Here is a 22,637-nt window from a genome sequence, read left to right on the forward strand (position 1 = left end):
TGAATTTTCGCTTTGCTTTGGGGTTAAGTGAATTTCCAACGAGTTTTCTAAAAGCTTTGGGTGAATTTTAATTTTAATATTTTTAGTTCTCCCTTTAAATAGTCAATTAATTTTTTTTGGGGTTTATAGGATATTTTTCTATGTTTAATAACTAGTTGTATCAGTGGCGAATCCAGGATTTGGTTATACTTTTTGAATACCACATTTCCTTGTACTTTGTTAAAAGATGAATCAATCAGCTGGTTTTTCTATGTAGGATTATCTTTCTTCTGGTTCTGCCAAAGGACCATTAGTGAGGCTAAGTTCTATTTCAACGAAAATCCATGGCTATTTTTAGGTTCTTTCTTTGCTTTATTAAGCATGGCTTCCTGGGAATTTTCTCCTGTCTCTGCTGGAAGTGCATATTTGATGAATGAAAAAAGGCAAAGCGGGATGGAAAAAATCCCGGAAAGTGCAACTTTGTATTGTTTATTTCTCCTCTTTTTTTCGGTTTGTGTGGCATGCGGTAGGCGGCATGTGGCATTGAGGCAAACATGAATGCGAGCTATTTATTTGCAGGCAGTGTGTTTCTGGCCCGATTGGGATGGCAGGCTGAAATTGAAATGGAAAACGAAACGAAACGTTTTATCAAAACAGCTTTCTATCACAGACGGCACATAGATATTGGCATAACTGAGTGACCGGAGGCGGAGGCCCCTCCCAAATACCGAATGCCAAATACAAATACAAATACAAATACGAAATACAAAAAGAAACAAATGCGAAATGCAAAAAAATGAGGAAGCATGTTGCTCTCTCGCAAAATTCAATTAAAAATTCAACAAACCCAACACGAGCCAGTAGACACTGGACTGAAACTAAAAGTGGAAACAACAACAGACACTGAAACTAAAGTAAAAAGTAAAAAGTGAATAAAACAAAGAAAAGCTCACAACAAACGTTGTATAAACTTGAAAACAAAAACAAAATAAAATTGCCATCAAAAGTTACGCAAAACAGAGAGAGAAAAAAAACAACAGAAGATAAAATAAAAATAAAAACAGTAGCAGGGGGAAAAGACAAAAAACAAAAAAACGTAAATGCAAATCAAATATGTGGGTAATTGAAAGTGAACGCTGCAATCCCATTTGCATGTGCGAGCCAAAGAGTGAGTATATTCAGATGGGACTAATAAAGCGATTCGCTCCTCAAACTTACATAACGGCGATCCCAGAGATTGGTTGCACTAAGAAAATATATACCCATTAATATCTGGATTTTAGATCATTTTATAGGAGATATTTTTATAAAGAGAAAGGATTATCATAAAATATATTGATGAATCCCAGAACTAACTTATTTAATATTAATAATAATTCCTAATAATTCATTTTCCAGTTAGTTAGTCAGGTTTACAAAATGATATACGAAAGAATATGATATTTCAACTTATATCCTAACTCATATATCATATAATAAATCATATATCCTAACTCATATATCATATCCTAACTCGTAACTCATATAAGACAGTCTCAATTAAACTTTCCATTTAAATTTAAGTTAGTAAAAAAAGGTACCTATTTGTTTTTCACCGTGTACCTATGTAGGTTTGGCTGTATTTTTTGTACACATGTCGGGCAGTAAAAAAAAGTCGGTGAATAAATACATTAGCTATTCACTGTGCGTATTAACAGTTTCGTTGCGTTTACAGTTTAAGCACAAAAGATCGCGATGAATGAAATGACTTATGGCGAATCATTTGAATGCAAATTACTTCGATTACATGTATTCATTTCATATACGCTCCAGTGGCTTTTCATTTGATTTGTATTTGCACTGCCGGCATTTAAATCTCAGTAACTATTTTACTTAAATAGCACAAATTTGATTTATGGTCATAAATGGTTTTGCATACATTTATTACGATGAATTTATTCTTAGAAATACGAATTCATTTCTATGTAATATTTACTGATGAATTAAATCATGCCATTCAGTTGTTCAGTACAAAGAGCCGTTTGTATTTCTATTGAAAAAGTACCCACTTTTATTTCCTTTAAAAAATCAAATGGTTACAGCACAGCAAGGGCATTCTCTTGTGAAGGGTTTGTTGGGCTCCAAAGTGATTGAATTGAGTGCATTTATTGTGCCCAATAATTTGGTCACTCGTTTCGGTCGGGAAATCGCGGAGTTTCGAGAGGCTCTTTTGGATGGTCTGGATGGTATTCCACGCATTAACCGCCAATCCCAATCCCAATCCCAGTCCCAGTCCCTCGTGCTTCCAGCAATTTTAAGCGCATCAAGTGCTTTTGTCATCATCATCGTCATCACAGTTGAACGCTCCAACAATTGCTTTCAGCTCTCCGAACGTCGCATGGAGTGGGGGTCAGGTGCGGTTCGGTTCGGTTCGGTTTTGGTACGGATCTGGGGATCTGGGTTGGGTTCGGCTCTATTTGGATTGGGTTACTCCGGGGGGAGTTCTTTTTTGTCTAGGATGCGCTAGAGTGCTGCTGCGGGGCCTTATCGAGAGCAGTGAGTCAATCGTTTGTTGCCAGGCCAACCGAACAAATGATTTTGCATACACAAACAAACGTGAATATGCATATCGATACACTGAGCGGAAGTACAAAAAAATTATTCATTAATTGCAGGGGGTATTTAATAAAAGATCCTTTGTGTTTTGCACTTTGTGGACTACAAAAGAAGGGCTTAAAAAATATTCAAAGGTCACTGGGTGAGGCAAATATGAAATGCAAGAAATATTTGAATTATTTCTGAATTTCGGGGGGCATTTTATTTAATAGTAGAGATAGTTAAAAATATTATTATTATATATTTTAATTTCCCTATTAATTTAAATAAAAACATGATCAGTTTTAGATTAGGGATTAATCATTTAATTGAGATTGTTTTCGTATTTTCCCCGTGTATATATGCATCGATTTATCCGATAAGTGCTGAAGTGCGTGGGTGGGAATGGGAGGATATATAGCTATATAGTAGATGGGATATGGGAGAGGGGAACTGGGAACTGGAGCTGCGACTGAAGCCACGCCACTTCACTCCACGCCATCGAGAGAATCCACAAGCCGATGCGGTAGACTGACAAACCGACTTGGCTGTCAATAATCCGATAAAATGCGAACAAAAAATACGCTCACGGCGGCTGGGTGATTCTGGGTTCATGGGATGCTGGCTGGTGAATAAAATATAATGTGTATAGAGAGCCGAGTGAGAAGAAGGTGCCTAAAGCGTTAAGTATGGAGATCCCCCTACTTAGTTTTTTTTTTTTATATACCCCCAACTTAGGCATCTCATCCTCAGGTAATTGCATCAAAAGAGCCCCATAATTCAACTTGTTCATTTATTTTGCACTTTTTTATATGCTGACACTTAGCTATTGGCATTAGGGCGCGACTTAACCGGCAGAAGAAGAAGGTTAAGGCCAATTGGATTGGCTAGAATGCTGAATGATGGCCCAGAGGCGTCTTAATTGGCTGATTTTCGTGGAATGGCGTCCTGTGGATTGTGGGTGCATTTTAGTGGATTTATGTGGGCCACCCACATGAAAAATATAAACCTGGCCCAGACGCAGACACACCCACACAGCCACATCCACATCCATTCCACATCCACATCCATTATGTGTTCGTCGCATTAATAATTCATATTTCATTAGGGGAACAGCATCAATATAACCATGGCTTCAAGGGGGGCGGTTGTCTGGGGGCGTTACTTGGTTAGCTTTATTTTAATGGAATTTGATTGATTTGCATATATGCGAAACGAAGCCTGTCAGCGGCGTTAAATGATGACAGTTTTCAGTATTTATACTCTTTTTTTTTTGGCTAAAAAGTGAAAAAAGTGTGCAGTTTAATCAAATTATTTAATGAAAACATTAACATAAAATATACCTACCTTTACTCGAAATGGAAAACTTAACTTACATTTTTTTTCGAATTTTCAAAGATAAAATCTTTTCGAAAAACAGTTTCTATTTAATATTTATATTTATTTTATTTTAAGGGTTTCCTGAATGTAACACAGGAATTGCTTGTACATTTTTTTTCTAATTTTCAAAGATAAAATCTTTTTGAAAAACATTTTCTATTTGATATTTATATTTATAGTATTTTAAGGGGTTCCTGAATTTAGCACAGCAATTGCTTTTAAAATATGATTATGATATATTTTTTGAAGATCTTTAAACATAAAAACCTTTGTAGCTTTTCATGGCCTTGATAGATTTTTGATTACCTTCTTAACCCTGTGCTTTTTCCTGTTTCCCCGTTGTTTGTTGGCATTTTTTTTTTGCTTGGAATAGCTGCAACAAACGAAGAGCGGCACGTCGACGAGTCAGCGGCAGGACCTGAGCTTCCTGAACGAGTCGACGCCGATCTATGTGACGTCCTTCACGAGCAACCAGATCACCTGCAGCAGTTCCACGATGACGACGGCCACCGCCGGCGGTCCGATCAGTGCGCCCTCGCTGGCCACGGCCACCAGCACGGTGCCCACGGCCTCCCCATCCCTGCACACCACCACGGTGGTGGCCCAGATCGAGCATGGCCATCCGGGGGCATCCGCTTTGGTCGGCGCCGCCGTGGCAGCCGCAACGGCCGCCGATCGGAATGCGAATAGCACAACATCGGCGGCCCTCAAGCAGACGGTGAATTGTCTGGGGCCATCGGGTGGTCAGGGTCACCAGATCTACCAGACCAGCCAGGCGCAGCAGCAACAGTTGCAGCAGCTGCAGCAGCAACTTGCAGCAGCGGCGGCGGCGGGAAAGCCGCTGCAGGCGAAATCCCTGCTGGCCAGCAGTCTGCAGCATCTCGCCGAGGAGGTGGACAACGAGGATCTGGACGATGACGACGATGTGGATGGGGCCAACTACTGTGGCATCACCTACATCAGTTACAACAACAAGCATGCCCAGTTGCCGACGACGACGTTGCCTGCAACGACTGCCTTGCCGGCGGCAGCTGCCACTTTGGCCACCACGGCGGCGATCCATCAGCAGAGAGCCCAGCAGCAGCAGCAGCAGCAGTTGCAACATCATCCGGCGGTGGCAGCAGCAACATCCAGCCAACTCAATCGACCCACGGCACCGGCACCTCTGCAGCTCGGAGGTCCCGTCAATCCCTGTTTCGTGGATGCCCAGACTTCCACGTCGCCACTGATGGTGCAGCAGCAACAGCAGGATGTGGCAGCCTCATCGTCAGCGGCAAGTGTGGTGGTGATGGAGCGGCATGTTCATGGCACCACCACACCCAAAACGGAGTACTCCACGGCCATTTCCAGTGGCCAATTGCAGCAGGCCTTTGCCGAATTGCAGCTGCACTCGAGCAACAACAATGCAACACAGCAGCAGCAACAGCAGCAACATTTACTTTTAAGCAACAACAATAATAGCAATAATTCAATGGCAGCGGCACAAACAACGGCATCTCTGATGAAGAATTGTGATCTACTGATATCGAACAATCTGTATCCACCGAGAAGAGAGGTGAAATGGATTGATTTTATGGATTTATTGAAGAATTTATTTTGAATGCCACTGATTTTGTGGAATTTCATTTAATTGTGCATGCCATTCATTTCGATTTCCTTTGTGTATTGTTATGTGAAATATTCAATTTAAATATTAAATTAATTACCATTTTAATTGCATTTACTCCACAGTTACTAGAAGACGTCATCGTCCATCAGGCCAGTGATGTCCATTCATACAGCACGAGTGCAACAGCAACAGCAACAGCAGCAATCGCCAGCAGCAGCAGCAGCAGCAGAGCACAGCAGCAACATCAGTTGCTGAATGCCGCCTACGAGTTGCAGCAACAGCAACAGCAGCAGCAGCAGCAGCAACAGAACAGTCCCACAAGTAGCATATCAATAGGAAGAACTGAACTTTTATTGGGCGATCAGAGTTTGCGACAGGATCCCAGAGGGTGAGTTTTACTAAGAATATTCTACTAAAAAATAAGAGTTTCCCTTAAAAATAATAGTAAGTTCCTAAAATAATTACCTCTATAAAGAAGGTGATTGCGTCCTTGCTAAATGATTTCTGGGGGAAAATGTGCAAAATAATATAGCCTAGCCTGCAGGCGCTTCCAGGCGCACAGTGCCTCTCAAACTGTGATTTCTCTCTTGTTTGCCCGCTGATTCATTTGACCAACACTGTGTATCTGTGCTTGCACTTTATGAAGCATTTATTACCGCTCCTCGCCGCTCCGGTATTAGTAGCTACTGGCTGGCCCTCCGGCTTGAATGGAATTTCTCGCGCTGCGGAAATACCCAACATGTGGCGCACACACACAGCATACACAACACACACAGCACACCCAAATGCACTGACACACTGCGCGAGCTGAGTTTTTATGACTGCTTATTTATTTACTCGCTCTGCTCGCTGGGTTTTCCACCTGGCTGGATCGCTACAGCTCCGCCCTGCATCCGCATCCGCATCAGCATCCGCATCCTCATCCTTTTTCGCGCTCCGCCTTTGGCCATCGCTGACATTTTTCACACATTTTTCCCAGTGCTCGCACCCTGCCCCTCTCGTTTTGGCACTACGCCACCCCATTTCCCCCTCCTTCTCGTTCGTCCTTGCCAAACGAACCTGTTGTGATTTCGCCTTCAGCGACAAACTATTCGCAAACAGCAGGGGGCAAACTAATAGCACCCACCTTTGTTTGATAAATAAAATGTTTTAAATATATTTATTTTTTGGATATGAAAAGGTATTTTAAATTTAAATGTAGCTAAATTTTTTAAAACATATTTATATAAAATTTAAAAAGAAAATATAAACACTATATTTTTGGCCCACACTGTGGGTATCCGCGTAAGTCAGCCCAGCATCCTTTTATTTCCGCCCCTCATTATTATGACCCCCTTCAGCCCCCTCAACGACCCATTTAAGCACGTGCGCTTTCATTTTATGCTCATTATTAATTAACGAGTTATTTTCCTCGCCCGGCGATGAATATTTATACATTTTTAATCGATTTTTCCGCTCCTGGCTGCCTGACTGCCTGACTGCCTGACTGCCAAAGCATCCGCAGTTTGGCGGCGATTGCACAGTTTGGTGGCCACTGAAATGGCATATAGCAATTAGGCCGATGGGGTCGCCGTTTTGCGGGTCAGTTTGTTTGTGGTCACTCCACGACCATGACCCCTCTCCAAATGTCTTGTCTCGCTCTGTGGCCTCGGTGTCCTCTTCCAACGTCCACGTTGAACAATTGAAAACCTGCTGACTAATCAGTTGCAGACAGTGACAGCCCACAAATGACCATGATGATGATGATTTTGGGCAGTGGCGTGCCTATAAGGGGTTTCTCATTATAATGAAAAAATTATGCAAAAAATTAGGAATATTTTGAACAATTCTTTGTTTCAGATTGGAACCGAACTCGGTCCCATTTAAATTACGATTCTTATTACATTAATAGGGTTTTTAGATTTATTGGTGAAATAAAATCTGTAGTAATTTTGTAACCCCCTTCTTTGGACGCCCCTGCCGACGACACTTGATACGGCGATGCATTGCACTTGATGTGCATTATCTACGAGTTGTAGTTGTGTGCTGTGCATTTGTGCTGCCTGCCAAACTGTCACTCTGATGTACGTACTACCCTTCCCCAGATCCCCTCAAATCTGATCCGTACCAGTAGCACCCCCACCCCCCCTTCTATATCCACTCATCTCGACATCGACATGGACATCGGCTGACAACAATCAATGCTCGATGACATTTCTCTTTCTCGGCTTTTTGTTTGGTCAAATGGGAAAGTCAAGTAGAGGTGGGATTTTCTGAAAATGATTTAGACTCGCTTTCGGTTTTCGAGCCTTGAATATTTGAGCGACTCTTTTGCCGGGCAGATTTATTTAAATTTTAGTTACCTTAAGCAAAAAGTGATAAAATGTTTATAAATTGTGAGAAAATCTAAAGCTATTTTAAAGAAAACTTGGCAAAGTTCTTAAGAATTTCTATCAGCATTTAATAACTAAAAGTTATGCATTATATAAATAAATTAAGACAGGAGTTCCCCTAATTAATTAGCAAGCAGTGCTGCTAAAACTGTAGGCACTCACCAGACGCCTAGAGAAGAATTCCGCCCGATTCTTCTTTGGCATGCGAGCCATGTTTTGGATCTGCGGCTTCACATTTGGACTTGGGGACTCGCAGACCTCAGACCTCAGTCTTTAGTCTTGGGTTTTCAGTATTCAGACTTGGGATCGCGGAATCGGGGCTGCTTTTTAAGAATTCTGGGCACGCGCATGCGCAGCATTTTTTCTGCCTGTTGTTCTTTTCGCGTTTGCTGTGCTGCCTTTTCAGTGGTTTCGTTGAGGTAGGACTTGACTTTGGGAATTAGAGAGAAGAAGAGGGGCTTTGGTTTTGTTATTTTCTTTTTTTTTGTTTGTAGGAAAAAAGAGGGATTTCAGCTACCAAGCTGGTCACTTTCCCATGGGAGCCGAGAAGGAAAATCAATTAAAGGTGCCGCCATTAACTAATCTCTCCTCCTGTCTCTGTCTCTCTATCTCGGAATATGGACATCTCCCTTGCTCAGCTGGCTAGCCAAAAATGTAATTAAATCATTAATTTCCTGTCATTATGAGGCAGCCTTGGCAACAACAAAAATAATGGCCCACATGCAAGAACATTCTGCTGTTCTCGAAATACAGACGAATTTCCCTAAATCACATTTCCCAGCCTCTATATTTATACTTAGGGGTTCTTTTAGTTTTTACCAAGTATATTATAGATTTAAGTAAGTCTAAAGAAAAACCCAAACCATCTTAAGTCGAATTGATTTAAAATCTATTTTCATAACTAGCATTCCCCTTGCTAGAATGTCAATCACAACGATAGTCAACAAAGTCCTTAAGCTTGGAGTTCATTTACCGAGGTTCAACTGTAGTGTAGGTGCAGGGGGTTAGAGGCAGAAGAAGAAGAGTCGAGAGCCCGAAGGACTTGCGAGTTATTTGTAGAGCAACAAACTAAAAAGTAAAGCGCATAAAAAAGTTGGAAGAATATACTATAAAATGAAATCATATTTGTGTTGCCATGTGTGGCACACAAACACACAAGCTTGTAACTTGAGATAAATCCGTTATAATAACTCTGAGCATCTGGGTTGGATATGGATGTCTATATGTATGTGATGTATATATGTGGATATATAAATGTGGATGCACAGACACACACACGCGCACACACTCAAGCTCAAGCTCAAGTGTGACGATTGTATCTTTGTATCTTTGGAGGATGCTTGCCGCTGTATCTTAGTATTTGTATCTTTAGCCCCCTCTTTCTCACCCTTTTTTCCCTCTCTTTCGCAGGTAAGCCAAGCAATCAACGTTTTGTTTGCCTCTTGTTTTTGTTTTGCTTTTGTTCGCCGAGTGTTCGTAGGTGTGCGTGTGTGTGATTGTGTGTTTGTGTGTTTGTGAATCTCTTCTCTATCTTACCTGTTACCTGTTGGCCCTTCTCTCTCTTCATTCTCCTCCTCCTCCTCCCTCTCTTCATTCGCCATTAGCCTGTGCCTTTTCGTGGGATCGGCAGGCAGCGAATGAGCAACGAAAACAAACGAAACCTGAGCCAAAAGGGGAGACTGAGATAATATCCCAAGGGTGGGCTATACCTATACCAAAAATGCATCCAAAAAGTAAAGCTTTTTTCAAAAATCCATTCTTTAGTTGCAAGAAGTAACACAAATATGCTATTTAGCGATTACAATTTTTTATTTTGATTTCGGATTTTAAAGAAAAAAGTGTTTTATAATAATATGTTTAAGCTTGGTAACCTAGAAATATCTAGAAGCTTAAAACCACATTTAAATGCATCTAATGGATTACTTTAAAAAATATAACACCACCTTATTTTTTCGTTGAATAATTACAAATTCAAAAAATAGCTACGCATTTGAAAAGGACTTTCTATACAATCTAAACTGATTATCTGCGATCAATTAAGATGACAGTTATCTTGCCATTTTCCCTGTGTAGTCTTAATTGGAGCAGTCACTTTTAATTGCTGACCCAGTAGCAAGTGGCAAGTGCCTCTCAAACGGAAATTAAATAATTATCGTTTAACGGCAAAAGGAAATTAAACGGGCTGTGTCTGTGGTAATCAATGTGGTCCGCAATCGACCAGTCTGCAAAAGATTGACACAAAAGTGGTTCGCAATACTGCGCTAGATTGAAAGAATTTAAAAGCATCTGAATAGTCATAAAATTAAGACTTATTTAAATATTTTTAACTGCCATATTTTAGAATTATGTATAGTTTCGGGATCGATAGCAAAATATATTAATGCCCTCAAAATATTAACTCTAAATCTCTGAAAACAACAAAAAAACAGGAAAAGAATCAGTTAGAGGGTTGATGAATTATAAGAATTCGACGGTTTTATTATTTTGGTAAATAGTGGATAGTTTTCTACCTGTACACTCCCCCGAAATGGGTTTTTCCTCTTCCGCTCTCTCCCTCTCTCTCTCTCTCTTGCTCTTTTGGAGATCCCTGATTCATTTTAGGGAGTGATACATTCTCACCTGAGGCCCCAGCTTCGATTTCCATCTCAATCTTGGGGCAAGGCTCTCGATTCTTCCGAGAAAACGAGAGAATCGGCATACATACCTCTCGATTGAGTCACGTACCCACACGCACACCAACACACACACACACCTGTGCACACCTTTTGTTCTTTTATGTGGCACAATGGGCTTAACAGTATGTACGCATGTGTGTGCCGAAGAGAAGGAATAAGAGTACGAGTACAAGTACGGGATATTTTTGTACCTGCCCTATAGCATTTCTTCCTCTTCTTCAGGAGTGCTCACTTACAAGGAACGAAAAGGGGAAGCAAAAGTGCATAACGAACTTTGCGAGGGAGTGCCGACTAAATGATCTTTTCCCAAAAATCCCATTAAACCATGAAGGTTTTGTGTGTGGAATGCGAGTCGTTTCGGTTTTGAATTTATTCGCACTTCGAGATACATCTACGTGAGGGTGTAGTGTGAAATATCACAATAATATTAGTTAATTTTTGACTTAAGGATCCAATACAAATCATAAAAAAAATAATTCCATTTTTCTATTCGAGAAGATCTTTTATTTCCGCGGTGTAGGGTATCCGTATTCGCAATAGCCCCAATTTGGATTTGCTATTTCTATTCCTGTGCTCCTCTTTCGCCTGTTTGCACACTTGAATATTTTGCTATTGTTTGCTCCCCTCTCAGCTAAGCACACACACACACTGGCAAACACAGTTGAGCACACTTGCATGCACATATATATGCACGCACACACACATATCCTGGGGCGATTGAGCGCGCTGCACTTGCGCTGCTTGAAAATGAAAAAAACGGACAGGTAGACTCTCTCTCCGCTCTTTCACCTGCCTCCTCCCGCTCCTCCTCCCCCTCCGCGCCCACACACACACGTACACAGTCACGCTCTTTGCTTCTCTCCGCTCTCACTTATTTTTTCAAGCAGCGCTGCCAGCTATTTTCTTCTTTATTTTCAGCTCGGCTTTCAGGTTTTTTCATTTTCATTCTATGCCTGACTTTGTTCGTATCGCGAGGTAAAAACGCGTGTGGTGTGTGCAACAAAAACGAGAACAACAACAATAACAACAAATGCTCAGAGTGCGGCGACAATGTTTTAAATACGAGTACGAGAAAATGCAACTGCAATTTGCCGTTAGCTTGGCAGCACGATCGATTTGCAACAGCAGCAGCAACAACACAAAAACAAACCAAGTACAGTGGTTCTAACTCATTAAATTGCAATTAAAAGCGAAAATGTTGCCAGATCGTTTACCTTTTTTTTTGTTATTTCTGCCCGCAAAGTGAAAGAAAAGTGGCAAAAACTATTTGTGTATGCGTGTGTGAGTTTTGGACATGCAACATGCAACTTGGTCAGTTTTATTGTCGTTGTTGTTGTTGCTATTGTTGTTGTTCCTAGTTGCAGACACCTTTCGAAAGTGTTAAACGAAACGAAAGAAGCAGTCAAAGTCCAGTAGTGAGAGGAATACAGTGGATATCGGTTAAAACTCTATTGAAACTATTTTGGAAAAACTAGTGATCTGTAAAAAAAACATACTTTTATTAACGAACAAGTTATTCTGTTTCAAAACTTTATCAATATGCCTTATAAATGCAATCTAAACTATTTTTGGAAACTATTCTCTAAAATGTTATTAAAAATAAGAGGAAAAAATATAAGTCTCCTTAACCAATATCTGCTGTAAATCTTTTTTTCTTGGCTATTTGCGTTACCATGGCGCAGGCGCACCACCTATTCATGTTTTTTTGTAATTAATTCAAATTATGTTTTGTGTATCGTGCGTGTGAAGGCGGCAGAAATGTAAAAGCCAAAAGGATAAACCAACAAAAAGGCAAAATTAAAAAAAAAAAGTTATTAAAGAAAGTGTCAGAAAGAAAGGGAACGACACAACAAAAAAGAGACAGAGATCGAACGGATTACAGATATGCGCATCCTAAAGCAATGGTGAGTGTTTTCTTTGTTTTCCCCATTGTCAGAACGGGAAAACCCCTCGAACAGACCCTCCTCCAAAAACCCAAAAACCCTTTTCCTCCCACACATTCAGGTATTTTATCTGACATCCGTCGTTGCTCTCGACATTCAACACATCCATTATAACTCTCCATTGTTATAGAATGGAAAAACAGAAATGGGTATACACGGAAAAGTTTAAAATCTTAAAGTTTAAACAAAATTGAAAACCAGTCAAATTTTTTATTAGATTTTGTTTAAATGTTTACGATCTTATTAAATGTAATAAAGAATGATAAAGTTTTAATTAAATATTTTAAGTACTTCAGTGAGGTACGTTAAATTATTTCTAAGACTTACTTTACCTTATCAAATCATATCCGAAATGATCCAATGTCTTTGTAGAGATCGAATATTATCTAGATATATCTGTATGCACGACTCGTTGAGCTGTATCTCATAGATACATTTCGTATGCAAAACACGAGGGGCGAAACCAAATATTTCGTGATCTACGCCGCCACAACCGAAGTGCAGTCATACATAATTCACCCCGCTTAAAGACCGCATTCCGATAGTTCCGATATTATAATGCCATAATTATGTAATCGCTTTCGTTTGTGCGGGGAAAAAGCAATTTTCTGGACGAATCTCCGCGGCAAATAGTTTCTCACCTTGTCTGCGGGCAAAACGGTGAAGGGATTCAGAAGTTGAGGCAGCCCGCAACACCCTCCCGCCCCCATTTCCCCCAATTTTCCCATCTTCCCATTTTCCCCCTGCGCCTTTTTCCCCTGTGAAAACTGTAGACGAAGAGAACGTTGAATATCTTGGCATGCCGAGGTGGTTTTCGGATTGGAATGGGCGAGAAGAGAATGTTGACCAGAAACCACAACGAAAATGCGCAAAATTGGTAGAACAATAATTTGAGCAATAATTTACCAGGTAAATTGCAACTGAAGGTGGGAGAGATGAGCTGGAAATTGGAAATGGAAATGGGTATGGATGAGACAATGGTAAAGGGAATAAATTGACTTGTGCGGAATAGAAAGGAAATGTGAAAATACGATTTGGAATTAAGGAGCTGTGTATGTAATCACGGGGGGTGATATGGTTATATATCACCTTGTTCTGTGAACAGCAGTCCCGAACTTACACCAAAAAAGGAACAGTTTTTTGACCAAAACAATGGAAATATTGATTCAAATATGGATTGTCATACATTGCTGAATTTGTTATTAAATTTCCAATCGATTGACATTTAAAGTTGGACATTTTATTTTTTGGACATTTTTCGCAAAAAATTATGCGCAGATTCACGATTGTTTTCTGATATTACCCCCCACAACAAAATCCTGGATTAAATACACGTGTATTGTGCGTATAATGGTTTATGATTCGAGTAATACAAGGATTGCACAATTTGAATGGACAATACACAAATTAAGAGAAGACCTTAGATTGAATTACCAATTTCAATTGTGTTCTGCGAAGCAGATGAAATTTTCGGAAATCATTCGAATCAATCTAAAGTGCCTTTAGTTTTGCGGGGGAGCAAAACAATGCCGAATGACGTCAAGCTAAAATCCGGGCTGAATTTTAAGCCCACCCACGGTGAGCCAAAATGCAAGCACCCCCTTTCCACGACCCCTTGCACAATTTCACCTGTGTGCAATCAGGAACCCCTTCTCAACCCCTTCTCAACCCCTTCCCAACCCCTTCTCAATCCCCTTCCGAAAACTACACGCAATCAGGACTCGCTCACCTCTTTTCCCTCTCGAAAATTTCTCTGGCTTCTCGAGGGGAAGCCCCTGGGAAATGAGGACGAAGGCACTGAATGGATAGTAGGGATTTCAATGCACAAGTGCAGCCCACAATCAATTAAGTTTCATTTCAATTTGCCAAATGGCGAAATGAGTTCGACTGAACTTTAATTGAACGCCCACATTAGCCACGCCCCTCACCGCTCGCCTCTCGGAAAATTCGAATTGAAATTTGTGCCGGGTGGGCGGGAAAAGGGTATAAGTATACCTATACCCATACCTATTCATTATACTGCATTCACACTCACATTCACCCCCCTTTTGGGCGAAAAGAGCTTTTCACCTTGACTGCCTTTGTGTTTAGGTTTTAATTAATTCTTAAGAAATTTCCCAACCTGACCACTATTTGCTTATGAATTTTACTCGGGCATTTCCAGGAAAACTTTTTTCCCTTCTTCGAGGGCCAAAAGAAAGGGAGGGAGGGCGAGAGAAAATTGGAGTGGCGAATCGAGTGTGCAATTGAGCGGCATCGATGATGCGACTGCGATTTCGATTGCAAATTTCCCAAGAGCTGTGTTGGCACTGAGAGAAAATATATAGAATTATATGTATAATATTACAACTTAAGATATGAGGGATTTTTTATATATAGATTTTATCTTTATAGTTTAAATATATTTAATATGTTATAAATTTAATTAACTATTAATTATTATTAACTATTTAATGAACTATTTAATTCTCAAAGAAATATATCAAAATTATCCAATGTCAGTCACATTTTCTCTCTGTGCCCGCAACTATTGGTTATGGCATTACTTTGGCTTTTGGTTTGCTCGGCAATTAAACCAGCTCCAATTGCTATTGCCACTTCCATTCCCAATTCCCATGTGGCTGCCTTGGCAATGAATAATGCAAATGGAATGCCAGCTTCAGCTTGAGCTTCAGATGAATAGCTGTTGGCCACCAGTTTTCTTCGCCGCTTCTGCTTATCCAACACTTTTCCTGGAGCCGCCACACAACCGCAATCCATTACGATCTCTCAGTTTGAGTTTCATTTCCAGTTTCTCGAGCTTCTGCGTTCTGAGTTGTGAATTAAATTGAGTTCTGTGTCTCTGGCCAGAGGGTTACACCCACAAATTCTGGGGGGAATGGTAGATGGTCTAATGGGGGATTGTGGTCTGGAATTCGAGGCAACTGGGTGACTCACGGCTGCCACTTCCGCTGCAAATAAGCCTCTTCCGGTCCCGCCCGCTCCGGACTCCCGATTCCCATTTCCCGATTCACGATCCTCGGACTGCACCTGTTCCAGCCACTTGTTGCATGCCCTCAAGCATGAGCCCTCCCAAAATCGTTGGCTCTTTCGGCTAGTAGGGGATATCGCCCTCCACCTGTCCACCTGTTGCCATTCCCTTCATAACGCTCGAAATGCAATTGCGGTGGGAGTAATAGCATAAAATATTATAAAAACTTATTTGTTTTGAATTTAGTGACCTATAAAACAGAAATATTTATTTATTTATTATTTATTTTTTAGTGTAACTCATAGAATTTATTACATTGATCAGCCAATTTAACGGTTAAAAACGTAGAGTACAAGTAGGAACAAATAAGATAAAAAAAAAAAAAATAAAAAAAATAAAAAAAATAAAAAAAATAAAATAATAAAAAAAAATTTTAATTATCATTTTTGAATTTTATTAATGTAAACCACATAACTTTAAAGCAAGGACAAATATTGTATGCACCTGCTAAGAGATTTAAGTTGAAGTATAAATATTTAATTTGCTCACTGAGTGCTATCCTATTGTCCGCAATTGTTTATTAACCCCTGACCCCCACACTTTTGTCTCGTGCTCGCTTGTTGGCCATAAACAATTAACATGTCGCATGTTGCTGTCGTGCAGCAGCAGCAGCAGCAACAGCAGCAACAGCAATGTGTGTCGCTCTTCTGGTCAGTTGCCCACACTCACACCACTGCAATTGCATTACACACACGCTGGCAGATAACACAAACACACATACAGATACAGATACAAATACAAATACAGATTCACCGACGGACAGCTGGAAATGCAAAATACATTTAATGGTTTCCCCCATGTGTTGTTTGCGTTTATCTGTCTCCTTTCATCGCTGTCCCGCTGCCCCGCCCCCTTTTCCGACCGCCCTCCATCGTGGCTAATTGCCATCCTTAACCTGCGGCAATTTGCACTGAACGAAATTGTTTAAAGGCAGGAAATTGTCAATTAATATGGAAGTAATTGCTAATCAGAATATTTTTCGAAACGTAATAATAAATTAAATCTTACAAATTGTTTGCCAAATTTAAAAGCATTTTAAAGTAAATATATAATATATATTCATAGAAAAGATCCTAGATCCTATAAACTTATAAATAACATAGTGGATAACATAACATTTATTCACGGGTATTTCCGTAGTTCCAGTTTAGAAAATAAAAATCACAATCCAGGATCAAGTTGATGTCTGGGAAATGTTTTAAATATTTTTGCGATTGACAGAAGGACATGACTGCGCCGCAAAATGCCATTGCCTTGTCATCGATGTATGAATCGTTGCGGGCTTGCATTGCCCACTTTGACAGCTCGAGCTCCGTCGGATCCTTTCCTTTCACTATCCACTGACCCGACCCACCACCCACTGGACATTCCCCCTCCGGGTTATTGATGATCCCATCAGGGGGATGGGGAATGGGGGATGGGGGATGGGTTGTTCTGACAATGGGGGATATTTGCGGGCATCTCGCATTGTTCTGCTTGTTATGACACAGATATAGATACACAGATACCGATACAAATGGAGATGCGGATGGGAGTCGCAGATGGGAGATGGGAAATGGGAGATTGGGGCAGGCGAATACCGATGCGGTCATTAGACGGGGCATGTCCAAGTGACAATCAGATGCATGACAGATAGCTGCCGGCTATGGTTGCTGCTAATTGCTGGCAAAATAGGGATATGACAGCCGGGCCAGCCGATTGCTATGCCACTCGAAAGCGAATGTGAGTGAATGTGAATGTGCACCTCCATCTCACTAATTTTGTTTGCCGACCGCTGTGATATGCGGCATAATTGAATAGATTCAGCATTTGAAAGTCACACTTGGGGTTAAGGATTTCTATTTTATTTGTTTAGGCATTTAGGATTTAAGGGGAATTTCAAGGGAAATTTAATGGGAATTTTAAAGGGAATTTAAAGGGAATATAAAGCGAATATAAAGGGAATTTAAAGGAAATTTGAAGGGAATTTAATAAGAATTTAAAGGGAACTTAATCACTTAAAGCAAACTGATACTAAGGCTAGAAAATGAAAATAAAAACGCCCTTTTATCTCTAATTTGTGCGTCACTAATCGAAACATCTGCGAAAGGCAGGGAGAACTTGGGGTAAAAGCTTCTCAGAGGTCGACAGATTGATGAGGAGATAAAAATAGGAATGGGCTGACTAGCTGACTGGCTGACCAGCTGTTGCTGCAATGTTGCTGCCGTAGTTGCAATGCTTGTTGCTGATGTTGCTGTTGCTAGACGACTGGCCTTGGTCTGTTCTTGATGTCAGAGCCAAAGGCATTTTAATTCGTTTATGGTTCGCTTTTTTTCCCGTCTTTTCTTCTCGTCCGTTCGACTCATTTGCACTGCCCGTTAACTTGACTCCAATCTCGAACTCAAACCCCCCTCGCATTTGGTTCTCCGTTCTCCTACCACTTCTACTCGTCTGCTCTTACGCAAATTGAATTGTCTCGCCCGTTGCCTCGTGTTGGATTCACATTCTCTCCATCGCCATCGCCATCTCATCTCATCTCCCTGCTTTTGGCCGTAAGGGAGCCATCTTGGCCATCTTGTCGTCGCTGCATTCTCCAGAAATCGGTTTTTAATGCCTCGCACAGCCATTGTATGGCAGGGCCTCTCTATGAGAAAAGTGCTGAATTCCGCTAGTAAAATGAGTAGGAAGTGCTAGAAAAAAGAAGAAGGAGGAAGTGGAGATCTCTGTAAAGGCACACGGAACGAAACTGCAAGTTATTAGGTTCGAAATTAAAGGATTTGCTATGGGAGAGGTTAAAAAATTACAAGTAAAAAAAAAATAAAAAATTCAAGTATATTAATAGAAGTAATTATTAATTGATTATTCCTTTTTTATAATGAAATAATAATTAATGTTGGTAAAACAAATTTAAAACAATTTTTTTTTTTTTGGAAAAAAGTATTTTATTGCTATTTAATATATGATCTGAAAATCCCCAAAGTGATGCATTTCTCTTTACGAATCGCTGGGTTGGTCACGTATTGACGCTGCTGCTGACGTTCATCATTACCCAAAGGGAGCAAAGGGATCCCAAAGGGAAATGGCAGATGGTAAATGGTAAATGGAGATGGGGTTACGCGACTGCACTTGGATGTCGTTGCCAGGCTGCGGCTGAAATTGCTTTTGTCGCATCAGCGCCTGGAGAAGGGCGATAAAGCGATTGGGGGTGCATACTTCTGGGCTGGTCCGGCATAAAATCCACTTTGAGCTTTTTGCAATTAGCCAGTCGACTCCACACCTCCTCGGAAACCCGGCCTAAGTCCATAATCCAAAAGCCGAACAAATTAAGGCGCAAATTGCCTTCAAACCAGTCATTTCCCCTGCCACCTTGCATAATGAAAGAGCCACGCAAAAGTGCAAAGTTATAACAAAGTTTTTGGGTAGCGTTCCAGTTTCAAGTCGCCTATGCGAAAGTCTCTTTGGGCGGGAATAACTTTTTGAAATAATAAAAGAGGCTGTCCGCCCATCCGATTTCCGGCCAGTGGCTGCCAAACTGTGTCCGCCATCTGGGCCAAAATGAAAGGAGAGCTGATGGCTGCCATCGACAGAAGCTGTCAATTTGCATTGAAATAATGCAGCCGAAAATTCACTGGGAGAAACTAGTTAAATTTCTATTAAAGTGGATATTAAATTTTAAGAAATGTTTGATAGAAAATAAGAGCTTTTTCCTTAACTCTCAACCTGTGACCTGGATTCTATCCGGTGCACCTGATTTGTATCCGGACCTCAATTGACAACATCTAACCTTTCTGCTCGTTTTTCTTTCCTTTTCGCCCTGATTGACAGGAATCGCCGGCGCTCCGGATCGAGCATTGTTGTGCTGGACGGCGACGATTTGAAGCCATGTCTGCCGGATGACTACATAAGCGGCCAGCACCACCTGAACCACCAGCAGCAGCTGCAACTGCAGCAGCAGCTACAGCAGCAACATCCGCTCCAGCAGCAACACTATCGCACGCACTCGGGCGACATCAGGGAGATTGACCAGGAAATGCTGACCATGCTGTCCGTGAACCAAGATAACGGTGAGTGTCTATCCATCTGCCATCTGACCATCCGTTGAACTCGGTTTCGCTTCTTTCAGGTCCACACCGTGAGATGGCCGTCGATTGTCCGGACACGTTCATCGCACGCAACAAGACGCCACCCAGATATCCGCCACCCCGTCCACCGCAGGTAAGCACGCCAGCAATCCGTAATCCGCAGTCCGCTATCCGCAATCCGTACAGAATCCGTACACCCAACCACCCACCCACCAACCAACACAGCAACCACACGAATTCCACAGCCAGAAGAAACCATACGCCAACAATAACTTTGCATAAATCCCAGAAGTATTTGTTGCAATAATAACCAAGAATTACTAACAAGATTCTGGAAACCCATCAACCCCTCTTAACAACAACCACCAAAATCAAGCTAACTAATCATCACATATTATAAAACCCAACATTTTACGCCTAAGAAAACCTCTTGAATGCACCGCCAAATATTTAAATCAGTAACAACAACCACTCTTAGTTAAATAGTTGTCCAAACCCACCCAATAATCTAAGTATTATTAGAAAACCACCGAAACAATAATTACCAAAAACTCAATCAACTAACCAAAACCACTGCCAAAAATCTTAAAACTCCTTAAAACCACTCGGCAATGCTGTCAAAGAGTTTTATCCAATGTAGTTTCTAACCGACAACCGCAAACAACAACCACCTGAAAAAAAAACTAACCAAAAAATAGAAAAAAACCCAACCACTCCAATTCACATTCAAATCATTCACACATACATCCATTCTCTTTTCACCACACCACATGCACCACCACCACCTAACCCACATGCACACAGAAACACAAGAAAAGCACCACCAACAACACCACCACCACCACTACAATCACAGCTATGACTAACAATGATCATGCTAACAAAATGTTAATTGTTGCATATCATTCTTCACATCAACATGAACAACTACAACAACAACCACCACCACCACATCATGAAAAACAACAACAACACCCATCAAAAACAACAAATATTGCACTCGATGTGGCCACACAAAATCTGTACAATCAAAAACAACAAAACAAATTGGAACAAATTGAAAACTATGAAAATTGCCTACAATCGGAACAACCAAACGAACAACTCGAGCAGAAGCAGAAGCAGCAACAATTGCAAGTAGCAACAGCAACAACAGTAGGAGCAACAACAACTGCAACACAGGTGGCCCAACAACAGACGCCCAGCCACAAGTTGCAGGCAACACTGAGCAGCGATCCAAATGGCAACAGCAACAGCAACAGCAATGCCAACGGAACCAGCAGCAGCAGCAACAACAGCAGCATCACCGACGACTTCCTCTGCGTTGTCGATGGTCTCTATCAGCGCAAGGACTCCGCCTCGCCCTCGTCGAGCGCCTTCGATGAGGTGATGAGCAAGCATACCCTCGACTCCTTCGGCAGCATCGCCTACCGTCACCTGCACCAGCAACATCAGGCGACGAGCAACGGCAACAGCAGCAACAGTAATGGGAATACCAGCAGCAACACAGCTGATTCGAATAAAACCAATACGGTAGCGGGAGTGACGAGCAGCAGCAGCAACAGCAACTCGCTGAACAGCAGCAACAGCTCGATGCACACCAGCAACAGCAATAGCAGCAACAGCAGCAGCAGCGGACACAGCAGCAACATTGCCAGTGCCACTTCGACCAGCAGCTCAACGGTGCCCGATGATCTGAGCCTGGCGCCACCTGGCTACGAGGTGAGCCAGCAGCAACATCATGTTGCTCCCGTGACGGTGTTGCTGCCCCCGATGGCCAAGCATCGCGAGTTGCCCGTGGATGTGCCAGACAGCTTTATCGAGATGGTCAAGACGCCGCCAAGATATCCGCCACCTGCTCACCTTTCTTCTCGCGGATCGCTTTTATCGAACGGCAGCGCCTCCACCGCCCACACGACGCTCTCCTCGATGGGCGTGTCGCCTTCGCCAGCAGCAGCAGCAACTGCAACAGCACCAGCAACAGCAGCAGCAACAGCAACATCGGCATGTGCAACCGCAAGTGTTGCTGCTGCGGTTTCTGGTGTTGCTGACGGCGATGCGAGGCGGGTGGCCGATGAGGTATACCACATTGCATTTTGTACTCGCTATCTGTCTCGACTTTTCACTGGAGACTCTCCGCTCTGTTCTCCACCCTATCACTCCGTTTCGCTCTCTAAACTGTCTGAATCTTTTAGTTTTAAGTGTGATGTCTGTGATGTGTTTAAAGTCAAGGGAAAAACTAATTTAAAATTTATTATATTTCCACTTTTTACTAAGAGCCTTTCAACCACTTAATTACATTATTTCCAAAACATTTTTGTCACAATTTAATTAGTAAAACGCTAATAATTGTGATGGATTATGTGCAATAATCCACACTTTTGGCCACCGAAAATAATAAGGACAACATAAGCATAGAACCTTGATGCAAACAACGCACAAATCCCCCCATTAATGGCTATTTGAAATAGAAACAACATGACAGTTGAATGGGTTTCCATGAATATTGCATTAAATGACCAGAGAACCGGAAATTGTATGCATATCATCATATACATATAGAGGGTATTATAAAATATGGATCGATAATTTTAGCGACCTCTTTGCGTTTTTGCCTTTTTTTTTTGCGTTCGCTCAAATCGGCTAATTAATGCGACGCCCCACTTAACCCCTTTTGTACAGCCGCATACGCATTTATTCCCTTTCTTTATCCGGCGGTGCAGGTCGGACCCCCAAGTTGACCCGTAGCCCCCATTTGTACATCCCCCGGGGCCTCGAACACCCCCTTTCAACCAAACCACTCGGTTTGTCACCTTGTTCAGCCGGTTGGCCTAATTCACGGCATCAGAGCCGCCGCTGCGTTGGCCTCGTTAGCGGGGGCATAATCCTAACAGCATTGAGCCACCAGAAACCACCCACCCACCACTCAGTGGGTGGTGGTGCTGCCGCCCGCTGTTCCGCTTATTTCATCATTTGCAGCTAGCTCTTCTTCCCCTTCCCCATTCCCCCACTT

The 22,637-nt window shown here is 41.7% G+C and overlaps 1 protein-coding gene across 5 annotated transcripts in view; it reads left to right on the top strand.

Annotated features, from left to right (window-relative positions):
- Positions 1-22,637, top strand: part of sdt (stardust) — a 59,451-nt gene that overhangs the window by 23,636 nt on the left and 13,178 nt on the right. The window contains exons 6-10 of one of the 5 annotated variants that reach the window (XM_017139204.3): positions 4,307-5,488; positions 5,665-5,930; positions 19,368-19,606; positions 19,666-19,757; positions 20,429-21,703. In XM_017139204.3, the coding sequence (XP_016994693.2) occupies positions 4,307-5,488; positions 5,665-5,930; positions 19,368-19,606; positions 19,666-19,757; positions 20,429-21,703 (3,054 nt within the window). Of the gene's footprint in view, positions 1-4,306; positions 5,489-5,664; positions 5,931-12,333; positions 12,494-19,367; positions 19,607-19,665; positions 19,758-20,428; positions 21,704-22,637 lie in introns of those variants that run through there. The other 4 variants (XM_017139207.3, XM_017139210.3, XM_017139212.3 and 1 more) reach the window with 4 other exon arrangements.

The sequence above is a fragment of the Drosophila takahashii genome, chromosome X (genome assembly GCF_030179915.1).
Source record: "Drosophila takahashii strain IR98-3 E-12201 chromosome X, DtakHiC1v2, whole genome shotgun sequence".
Classification (NCBI taxonomy): Eukaryota; Metazoa; Arthropoda; class Insecta; order Diptera; family Drosophilidae; genus Drosophila; species Drosophila takahashii.